Source organism: Plectropomus leopardus, chromosome 16 (genome assembly GCF_026936395.1).
Source record: "Plectropomus leopardus strain MGB_pleo_1.0 chromosome 16, ASM2693639v1, whole genome shotgun sequence".
Lineage (NCBI taxonomy): Eukaryota > Metazoa > Chordata > Actinopteri > Perciformes > Serranidae > Plectropomus > Plectropomus leopardus.
In genome coordinates this window covers 17,852,398-17,864,414 of record NC_142191.1, presented here as the reverse complement: position 1 = coordinate 17,864,414, position 12,017 = coordinate 17,852,398, and the positions used below count along the sequence as shown (strand labels likewise).

The 12,017-nt window shown below is 39.3% G+C and overlaps 1 protein-coding gene across 1 annotated transcript; it reads right to left on the bottom strand.

The window, feature by feature from the left end:
* Window positions 1-1,476: 1,476 nt before the first annotated feature.
* slc35b2 (solute carrier family 35 member B2) lies at window positions 1,477-9,957 on the bottom strand. Its single transcript, XM_042503750.2, has 4 exons — window positions 9,636-9,957; window positions 6,222-6,409; window positions 5,924-6,084; window positions 1,477-4,987 (listed from the first exon to the last, which is right to left on the bottom strand). Exons 1-4 carry the CDS (start codon window positions 9,653-9,655, stop codon window positions 4,055-4,057), a joined length of 1,302 nt encoding a protein of 433 aa, XP_042359684.1. The 5' UTR covers window positions 9,656-9,957; the 3' UTR covers window positions 1,477-4,054.
* Between the last annotated feature and the right edge of the window lie 2,060 nt (window positions 9,958-12,017).

Sequence of the window (12,017 nt, the reverse complement as noted above, 5' to 3'; positions counted from 1 at the left end):
TTGCAAATGACACCAAACTATATAGCCATTTATCTCGTTCTCCATTTCTCCCCTGAAAGCTGCATCAGTTTACAGATAAGCCATAATTTCCTCAAACTGAGACTTTAGTTATTGGTCCAAAAGAGCAGAGAGAAAGTGTGCATATAGGGCTCAGAAATGCACTGTTTACAGGTCTCAATAAAAAGTCAGCAAATCAATTACAGCTAAAAAATCATTACTGCACTGCTGTCATTTTTAACCACATTAGTTTTTCAGACTGAAATATCTCAACATCTGCTGGATGGAATTTAACAGCATTTTGTACATACTTAAATGGCCCCCAGTAGGGCTGGGTATTGTATAAAAAAATTACAATACCATAACCAATATCAGTACTTATACCACAGAGTACTTTATTAGACACCCTACGTATGAATGGATGAATAAATTAAACATAAAATGCCACCAGACACCGCAGGCGGGGGACCTTGGCACACAAACTACCAAGTCTTGTCAAATGCACTGCATGTTTTCACCACACCACAGACTGTATGGGCTGTAGCTGCTGCAGTGGGTCAATCACGTCACATTTTCATCAAAGAATGCTTGCCGTGATTGGCTGCAAGAAGAACTGTACAAATAGTGATATTTTTCTAGATCCACGTATAAATATGATCAAACGCAGACATTGTTTGGATGGAGAAGTTTCGATACTACTCGGTACCGAGTTATTTCGGCTGATACCATAAAGGTATCGAGCACTGGTATCCAGCCCTAATTCCCATAAAATGAATCCTAATGACTTTGCTGATCCCCTGACTTCACGTAGTGTCAAATTTTCAATTTGTCCAATACTTTGGTTTATCTAACAGTTTAGTTTTGTTAACAGAGTCTAACACTTGTTGTCTGACAATCAGAGCTGCCAGCATGGATCAAGACTCTTCTTGACTTCTGCAAAATCTCTGAATTAAGGTTTAAAGTATTATGTTGGTTATTATTTTATTATCTTACTAGAGTTTTTTTTAATTAAACTGCGCTTAAAACTGATTTATTTTGTTAAGAAAAAATAAAAATATAGCAGCCAATCCCCTTCACAATTACAGCCAGTGCCTCAGCAATAGAGAAAGAGTTTTAACACACCTTTGTTGTAGACTCAGGCACCCAGGACTCCTTTTTTTCTGCATGTTTTCCTGCAACTTCCCTTTGTTTGTTACACTGCACCCCAAACTACAACAGGTGTGGCTGGCTCAACGATCAGCAGCCAAGCCAATCAAAATCAGACAATTGGAGCAATAATCAAAAGATATGGATGGATTCTTTAGAATTAAAAACAAATTGGTATTTCTGTGTCTACACATAATATGAAGCACTTAGAGTTGCATTTTATATATAAAATGTGCTTTATATTGTATTATCTGCAAAGCAAACAGCACTGACAATGAGGCAAGTCCTGTAGCACAAGCAATGTTAAAAAAAAGTAAAATCAAACCTCTTCACTTTATAGTGTTAAGTTAATTTAATGTTTTTATTATTAATCCAGTTACCAGAGGAAATAGTAGAATGATAAAAACAAGGTACCAGTAAAATTGCATTTCCCTTGTATGTATTCTGTTCTGCAACTCTCCCCTGGGCCGACAGTATCTTCACATCCTTATGACGGCAATGATCATCATCATCATCATCATCATCATCGTCATCATCATCATCCATTCATGATTCTTCCAAACATTCACATGTAATGGTGAAAACACATGAAGCAGTCCTTTTTTACAAAAGTACACAACAGACAAGTTGGAAATAAACAATGACTAAGATATATTTACAAGACTTTTTAGCCTGAAGTTAAAACATTAAGTAAAATCTGTGTTGAGACAACAACAAAAAAAAGTATCTTAAAATAATGCCGTGCAAAAAGTTCCCGCAGCAGCGACGAGTTCTCTGATGTTGGGGTAAAATGATACAATTGTTAAGGAGTGCGCTCTTAGTTACGCAAACTATTTTTTTTTTACCACCCTCTATTACAGATGGTAGCCTCTGAAACGCATTAATATGCTGTACCTTAAATTAAAGAGAAATGTGTGCGCCGTGTTTTCAGGCTATGTCTACAGCTTTACGAGATAAAATCCCACATTAAGACACATAAAGGCCCCTGCTCTCCAACATGGAGGACTGTGAGATAAGCATTTAGCTATTGTGACTGAAAGATAACTCAACGGATATAAAGTGTCGTTACAGAAGGTGACCGTCTTGTTTAAATATTTCGGATAAAGTTAGGTAAGGGGCAATGTCATTACCGCTTGAAAATTAATGCTCAACCATACAGCTCATACATTTTTCAGGGTCACAGTACGGTGGTGTAAGAAAAACATTTTACTGTTTAAAGGGATAGTGTGGATTTTTCAAAGTGGGGTTTTATGAGGTGCTTATCCATATTCATATGGATAACATATTTAACATATTTCAATCACATCAAAAGGTCCAACCTAAAAAATTCAATATCAGTTTAAGTGTATGCTATATCGAGAGTATTTCCACGGCATTAGCTTAACGTCTGACAGCCCTTCAGACGGGGAAGCTTCATTTTCCTATCAGTTCTCTTATCAAAGTCACCGGGCTCCGCTAAGAAAAACAGTATTTGTTTGCAAAGGCCTTAAGTTTAAATTTACTAAAGTCCTACAGTTTGTTTTTTTTCAGATGCTTTAAAAAAAATTGTCATCTGAAAGAAAACTACACAGATTAAGTGAAAAAGTAACATTTCCTCTCTTGCTTTTATCCACTGGAGTTATCTTTCTGGCTGTCACAACTCTCTACCTGTGATTTACATCTGGCACTGCAGCTGCATAAATGGGCCGAGCTGTTCTCCCTCTCTGGCTGCACAGTCTCTCTGTCTGTGTGCGGTGCACATCCTCATCTTCATCGTCATCATCATCCACCTGAAAATTACCATCTGACATGTTAAAAGTGAGCCATCCGACTTATGAAATGATTTCTTGCAACTCATTCCTCTGTCTTGTCACGGATATGTCCCGCCACTACATTTTCTTGACTGATCCTTGGTCAAAGAACTCTATGAAGGCCTTTGACAGATGCAATAAATGAACCTGATCAGAAAACTTCAATGCCAGACAAGTTTTGGAATCGGTGCCCGTATGTGACTGACACAGAGTGAGGTCGCGTTTCTAGACAGGTGACAACTTCAGACATAACAAACGAGCGTCAGTGTACAAAGGCCTGTACCTTTTTACATGCCAAAGTCACACAACAACACTAACTAGCTACTGGAGGCAGTGGTAGACCAGCAGCTCCTGTTTTTATGTTACATCACTGTTTTTCTCCGTGCAGTCTGGCTGTGAGGACAGCAATATAAGAGCTTCATTTTCCAGTTGGAAATCACTGTCTGACATTAAGATAAAGCAGTGAAAATATTCTAAATATAGCAAACACTTACACTGATAAGAATTTTCTAAAGACTACTTTGGGCTTAATTAGACAGGACCGCTGAAGTGTGAAAGGGAGAGAGGGAGGGATGACATGCAGCAAAAGGCAGAAGGTGGAATCGTACCTGCAGCCGCTGCAGCAAGGACAAAAATACACTCTGACGCTGACTCCATCTGCACCAGAACATTGCTTAGCTTTCGTGTCGGTCTCCAGCCTGCTTCTCCAAACTGAGGGTGTGTGCACCGACATCTACCGTTTGCAATATATTGTCTATAGATAAGTGCCACATATGACCCCACCTCAAAAAATCTGAACTATCCCTTTAACTTGGAAAGAGGTGAAGAGGCAGTTTGAGGAGTTCAAGGTTTGGGACTCGTGTCTAAGACAATCTTACAGGCACTCAAAACTTCTGTGACTGCTGACATGACAAATCACGTGGACCCCTTGGGGGCATCTTAGTGTAAGAGTCAAAACTGCAGAATCCCTTTCTGTACCATTACTAAGAAAAATAAGAACCAAAGGTAAAGAACAGTAAAAAAAAAAAGAAAAAGAAAAGAATAAAAGATACACACAAATAGACAGAAAAGCACCACAGAAAACGTGGTCTCAGTTCCCAGTTTGGCGCAACTTCAGAGTGCTACACCTTCTGTGCGAGCGGCTGCGCTGACCGCCGGCCTGCCTTCATGCGACTACGTGCATACACCCGTAAGAAAAGTGCCAAGAAAACTACCGCAACGCCAAATCCACCTACTATGGTGACGGCATGACCGTAAAGGAAACAAGAGAGGAGAATGGCTATGGCCTGTCGCAGGGTCATAATGATGGTGAAAACCGCAGCACCAAACTGGTTGATGGTGTAGAAGATAAAGAGCTGGCCGCAAGCTGAGCACACGGACAGCAACACGGCATGGAAGGCAAACTCGGAGTGGCGCGTCATGAAGGCCAGAGAGTCGAAGAAGGCGCCCTGCTCGAGTAGAGAGCCGACAGTGAAGAGGCAGGAGAACAGGTTGACCCCGAACATCATCTGCACTGATGACATCTTGTACTTAAACAGGTTGTCCTGCCAGTTGGAGGTGAAACTGTCGAAGACGATGTAGCCGATGAGGATGACGATCCCGCTGAAGGTGGTGACGGTGGACGGGTGCTTACTGGGCGTGCTGGAGAGCAGGAACATGCTCACACCCACTGAGATAAGCACGGCGGTAAAGTACTCCCAGTATTCGTAGCTCTTGTGGGAGACGATCTTACCCATAAGCATGACGGGGATGACCTTCGAGGCCTTGGCCAGGACTTGAGTGGGGAAGCTGATGTACTTGAGGGCCTCGTACTGGCACCAGCTGCTCATGATGTTGGAGAGCGAGGCGAAGGAGTACTTGTACATGGGTGCTCCGTGGCGAGGCTGCTTGAACAGGATGCACCAAAGGCCCGACACGGTCAGAGCCAGGATACGGTTCATGAAGACCAAGAACTGAGAGTCCTTGAATTTCTCACCCTCATCTTCTGGAGTCGTGGCTCCGTAAGAACGTGTCATCACCCTCTCCTGGAGGACTCCCCATGTCAGGTACGATGCCTGACAATAAAAAAATGACTTTAGCTTTTCCAGGGTAGACTTAGTGTTATATTGTTTTCAGCAGGAGCAATTTTCATTCAAAGTTTGAGCACTGGAGTTGATTGTTGGCATTGGATGGCTCAGCTTTCTTACATTTATTACTATGTCACTACGTAGTTTAAGCTTCCAGTAAGTTTGGATTTGAAGTCTGTTCAAACACAATGGTCGCCATGTGCATTACTCTGCTTCATGCTGGCTGTTTCGTTAACCGTTATCAAGACGGACTCTTCATCCTGGTAGGCGCATGTTAGTTTATCACAGGTGTGGTTGTCTGACAACAAACCGACATGTAACTACCAGGATGTATCCCATCACCACAGATCTGTAAAATCTACAAACTTCCTGTGTTTTTTAAAAAAACCCTGTTCATTTGTTTCCTATAAATCATGTCCCGTCTCTAAATTCAGATGTTTGCTGGTATGCATATGCAGCTCAAGGGGAACTTGAGTTCTTTTTTCGCTCAGCAGCAGTTGGAGGAGTTTCAGTTGTGGAATTAGGGTTAATCACTTTTAGGGAGGAAAAATGGTAATGGAGAATCTCTACTGCCGGCTGTCCCTTTTATATAGACCTCGAGCTTTGGTGCTGTTACTACCTCCATTGACAGCTTAAAGGCAACATAACTCAGTACCTCGATGAAGATAGGCCTATAGTTTTATATAGAGCTAAATGTCATAGATGATGAGGTCTGCACCAGAGTCTCTTAACCGGCACCTCCCTTTATACAAACTTAAGATAAGCATCTTTTAAATAGCGAGAGAGATGAGAGAAGAGCAAACTGTAAAACAAAGACTAAACAACCGTCTCCACAGCTGCACAAACAGAAAGACCCATTACATGTCATTATAAGGATTAGACAACACGTGGCGCAATGTTTGTAATTTCTAGGAGGATCCTCACCTGAAGTCCCGCAGCACAAAAGATTAATTTGACAACCTGCTTGACAGATGAGCCTGAATCAGCCTCGTTCCTGGGTGCTACCGATACGTCATCCAACAGACCTGCTTTGGCCTCGCTGCCAAACACGCACGTCTTTATGACGGGGAAGCAAATCCCACTGCCTGAAAGAAAGTCAAACATACAGGAAAAATAATGAAGACACTTGACATCAAAGTGGATCAGGAAGGAACTCTATAAACAAATCTGTGTTCTGTGGGTGGTGTGCATTTCCAAAATGACAAGTCTCACAAGCCCAAACCTGTTTCTAAGTAATTAGTACGCTTGAAGTAGCTAATGAGGAAGTAGCCAGGGATGATGATGGTGGAGTAACCCAGCATGTTGACGAGGAAGCGGAAGAGCCAGACATCGTGCCAGCCTTCCAGTAGTGATGACTCCTCGGCAGCCACGTTGGAAGGCAAGAGGAGCAACACAAGTACAGGCCAAACCCTAAAGGGAATACAGCATAATACATCAGACCACACGATAGTTATATTATCTCTGTCATATACGACTAATATAAGCAATAAATCAAAACACTGCATTGCTCATCATAACAATGCTGATGATAAATATCGACTGGGTAACCATATAAAAACACTACTTTTATGTCTATTTCCTACTTTCTTAACCCTCTGAACCCTGAGCACATTGCTGCGTTTTCTTTCGAAAAGTTGAAAGAATTCTAAGAGCAACTTTAACTGAATTTTTTTTTGAACAGGTAAAAAAAGAAAAGGGACGAATGAACGTTAACATAAAGACATGTTCGAAAAGAAGTGCAAACGTATTAAATCCCACTCCTTCTCCAATAGTCACTGAAAAATTATTGACTCGCTTCCATTTAAAAATAAATGGAACTTTCTTAAATTATATAAACTGTAAACATATTTACATTGTTGTTTCCAGAAAAAGAGGAAGTGATAGAAAAAGGAAATAACAACTTGGTAAGAAATGTTCTAGAAATTGTAAGAAAATTGGTAGATAAAAAAATTATTTTTTTAAAGTTAGAGAAAAATGTTTAGGGGAAAAAAAGAAAACGTGAAACGTTCGAACTTTAAATGAATTTTTTTTTTTTAAATCGCTGAATATTCAAATTTAACGCACACATCTGGTTTGACCAACATTACTCCAAGTTGGGTACAGCCCTGGTAGTTTTACACACTGAACTTTTCGGCTTAATACACCACTACGCAACTTTCATAGGAATGTCCAGTTCTATTTACACATCCCTGAATACTAACCGCACTAACCGGTCATTCACAAAATAGGCTACAGTATGAAAGGTATGGAAGCACGTTAAACAACCATAACCTGCTAAACTCGCTGTGAGAAATTGAGATGAGCTTCATAACCCACCCCCACAAGCAGCTTAAATATCTTTAGCACACCTGTAATGATACTCTGGCTTCCTATGAAAAAGGTGTGCTCCTTGCTGTCGTGGCACTGAGTGTGTATCTCATTCAGAGGGAGGCTAGGCCTCCTCCCAGGGGGGCTGTGAGCCTGACTCACACAGAGCCTCTTTGTGTGGGACTCTGCTGTGGCCTGGCCAGCCCGTAGGCCGCTGTGGAGCGACCTGGGCTCTGAACAAGAAACTTATTACATGGAGGAATGCACTGCACTGGCTGGGCGGTTAACCCACAGGCTACTACACCAGAGAGAGACAGCGAGAGCTCCCATGATGTACCTGGGGGGAGAATGAATCCTTGTGTACCAATACATGACAGCAGATAAAATGGGGTGCAATTACACGATATTGCACACCTTGTTTGAAAAAGAGAATAAAGCGGCCCATCCCTGATAATGACTATGCAAATGTTACTTTCTGTAACTGCAGGAGGGTGCGGTCTGGATAAATAAATATATTCTCTGTACAACACATCAGTGTGGATGGAAATACCCAGACGGTTGGCGGTGTTGCACCAAATTCTGAGACCCATCAGATTCAATGACATGTACAGGGCATTAATACTGCCACTGCAATGTTTTAACCATACTTTACCATAGCGCTGACTTACATATCTGTATTATGTGATATATTATGGTATGATATGAGACTAGAAACCATCAGGGTTTTACACACATTTTAATTACTTTTCCATGACTTTTCAAGGGTCTTCAATAACAACTTTTTCTTCTTGTTCCACTTGCCTGACGTTCATCAAACACAACAGATTCATACTGAATTCAGACATTATTTTAGGTTGCTGTCATACATGAAAGAGATGGAACGGAAAAAATGGAGCAACAAAAGTTCACAAATCGAAACACTTTAAATTAAAAAAAAAAAAATTAAACATTTTTTCCCCCAAGTTTTCCATAACCATGGGAACCTATATCATCCAAGATTTGGGATATTGTAATACAGTACCTGTAGTTTTCTCCTGGTTTTAAAGGCTGGATTACAATAAAAGTGATGTTGTTTTTTTGGACTTACCAGACTGCTCTAGCTGTTCTATTACTTGCCTACTTATATTCACATTACTGATGATTATCAATCCAAAAAAGGAATTGTGTAAAAACTATTGTGTCAAACTCACAATATATGCAATGACAATATTAAGGAATATCGATAATAACGTGACATTTGATGTATTATCACAAAAAGTATTTTTAATAATAGTTTTCACTGCAGCTCTTGTTATTAGTCGGAAAGGGGCAGGTATTATAAGATTGTCTTCTTCCTCCTGTTTGTTCATGTAATATAAGTGTTATGAGAAAAAAAACATAATGAGATTTTGTTATTATTTTGAAGATCATACACTGACACGAGCAAATAAACCAAATATGAATGAATAATATAAAATTGTACTTTTTGGTGACATTCATGCCTGAGAAAAAAAAAGATGAACAAAATCCTATTTCTCATGTCTGAGCACTTTTAATATTTGTGAAACACTTATTTAAAACATTGTAATACCAATTAAGGCCTTTTTCTTAGATCAATGAGTTTAATGTCTTTAATGACTTTTTATGGATCTGTGCAGACCCTGATTAAATAGCAAGTGGTCAGACTTTATGTTCACCACCTTAACAATGGAGCTTGCATTTCACTAGAAAGTAACTTAAATGCTTAGGGGGAATCTAGTAGAGTAACAGTACACAGTATAGTTGGGCTATGTAGTGGAGTAAAAGTACATATTATTTTTGGGCTATGTAGTGGAGTAAAAGTACATATTATTTTTGGGCTATGTAGTGGAGTAAAAGTACGCATTGTATTTAGGACACGTAGTGGAGTGAAAGTAAAAGTTGACAGAAATGTAAAAACTCAATTAAAGTACAGATACTCTCATGAAATACTTAAGTACTGTATAAAAGTACTATTACTTTGTTACATTACGTCACTGATGATTAAGTACAATAAAAAAAAAGAGCATTTGCAGTGGAAATATAAAGCTTATTTGGGGTGAAATTCTTATTCGGCTCACAGTTTTGAGTATCACCGGTTCATGTACACAAACGGACTCAGTTTAGCAGCAGGCTGGACGATAAAAACACACTGACAGTCACTTTAATGGATGTATAACGGTAATTAAAGGTTATTAACGATTAACCGACCTCACTGCCACGCTGACATGTACATTAGTCATCGGTCAGCCGACCTTATTCAGCCCTAAAACTCGTCTTTAGCACAACATCTCCTCCAGTTAGCTAACGTTACTCTGGTCTCTAACGTTACCTCCATGAAAAAGATGGCATTTTCCCACAGTCTGTGGCCCGACACCTGGCGCAGCACACCCGCCGACACACTCAAACGTCCCCGCTGTGACAGGGCATGAAGTCGCGCTGATCCGGCGGGTGGTGGTGTTTTAATATTTGGAGATTGTCTTGTTTCGGACTAGCCGCCTTTAGCTCCGCTGTGTTCAACTTCTCCTCAATGGCCGATGTGTTCAGTTGAGCAGGAAAAGCCCCCTCCTCTTTGATCTACACCGGAGGACGCATGGGAGGAGAACAGCGCCCTCCAGGCGGCCCTGCCCCCTGCCGGTGTGGAGGAGGAACTGCAGCTGGAAGCGGGCGCGTTACAGAGCAGATTTCATACTTAAGAGCAGTTCAAAGTGTTGCACGTGATGAATAAATAAATAATAATAAAAAAAAAATACAACATAAAACCACGTAAAGAGATTCAAATAAATCAAACTGAATTTAAAAAATACACTAAGCCTCTGTGTAATTACTCAAATGTGCAATATTCAACTCTTAAAAGTAGCCTATATTTAACATGTTACACATTGCATATACTGTATATATTCTTATGGTTGTTCTTGCTTATGCATATCTTATTGTTCATTGTTGTAGCTTTGAGCACATTTATATTTTTAACTTACATACTAGGTTTATACATTGCATTGCAGCATAAGGCAATTTTATATTTTAAATACTTTACACACTCAGCATATTATCCATATTATAATTCAAATACTAGTGCTTCACATACTAGTGCTAGTTTATATTTTTACACATTTGCATACTCAGCATCCTATACGTACTTTAAATATTATAAATAAACTGACATAAAGAGACAAAGAAAAGACCACAAAGTGATGCTAAGGAGCTGCAAATAGATATTAAATTATTCTAAACAAAGGACACAAAATTACCTCAAAGTGACAAAATTACGACAAAAACGGCCAAAATAACCACAATGGAACACAAATCGACTACAAAAAGAGACGTAAAAGAGACACGAAACAACCTCAGAGATACAAAATGAACACAGGCACAAAACAACCAAACAGGACGTGAAGTTACTCAAAGAGACACAAAATAACTACAAGTAGGGGTCAAACAACTACAAAAGACACAGAACAATAAAAAATAAAAAATAAAAAACAAATTACAAAATTTCCCCACAGAAACACAAAATAAAAAATAAAAAAACAAAGTAACTATAAAGAGATACAAAATGACTACAAAGAGATGAAGAAAAAGAGAAACGAAAGGATCCATAATAACTATAAAGAGAGGAAAAACACTAAAAAAGAAAGAGATAAAAACCACCACAAAGTCTGTGTGTCTTGCTCCTATGTAGGAGAGGTGGTGGGGACTTTTGCATGTTTGTGCCCAGGGGCCCATTGTCTCATAATCCTGTCATGGCTTTTGGTTCAGTTAAACAAAAGTTTTTAACCTGGCGCTGCTTTTTCTCTTCGCCCCTCAGAAGCTGAGAGTCCTGAGCTTTAAAACAGTAACAGAAAGAGAAAACAGTTTACAGTAAAGCAGCAAATTAAAGGTCAAAACTCCAGGAACACTAGCAGGTTGTAAAGAACAACTTTACTGTGAGACAACTGCATTTTGTCTTTTTGTCTTAATGGCCAAAAGTTCCTCTCCATGCACCGTGGAAGAGGATCAAATTAGTTCCAACTCAACAAGCTTCATTAAAATGCAGATATATGACTATTTTACATTTTGATGATTATCTGACAATAATATGTACATAAGAACAATTTTGAACACGCTTTTCCTCACCGTAGATATAGCAGGGAACGCACAGCCGGAGCCAATTCTGTTAATAATGACTCCGTTCCAATAAAATAAGCAAATCCAGTGCGTGAACATGAACAACAGCTGACTAATCGAAATGGAATGCATTATTATTATTAATTACACCTGTCGTTTTTTCTGCTATGAAATGTCAAAACGTCTGCAGTGGAAAAGGCCATGGACTTGTATGGGAGTGAATTTTACATTTTAGTATTTCTGCTTTATTTCCTCAAATAAAGGATCCTCTCACACAAAAGCTTTTATGTAAGAAATAGTCCATAATTTGGCTCGCCCTCAATCATTTTTGATCAGAATTACCTCACAAAAGTTGTTCAAACATGCATGAGCTAGGAAAGAATAAAATAGCACTTTGTGTGTATTTATTAATTATGCCAGTAATTGTTAATTCCAGTTTGACTGTCCCGATCTTGATGTTAAAATTCTGACTTGGTAGTCCAGTTATGTTATGTTTTTTTTTCCAGCATTACAAAAACAGCATTTAATCTGCATTGGCAGATGTAAAATGAGAAAATAATTAAATGTTTGGAGGTTTTCTATTTTGCAAATGGAAATAAATTTTAAT

Coding starts and splice junctions, on each gene's coding strand:
- slc35b2 (XM_042503750.2), bottom strand. CDS start 9,655: ATGCCATCTTTTTCATGGAG. Junction 6,410..9,635: donor ATGCCATCTTTTTCATGGAG/GTAACGTTAGAG, acceptor TATTCCCTTTAG/GGTTTGGCCTGTACTTGTGT. Junction 6,085..6,221: donor TACTAATTACTTAGAAACAG/GTTTGGGCTTGT, acceptor ACTTTCTTTCAG/GCAGTGGGATTTGCTTCCCC.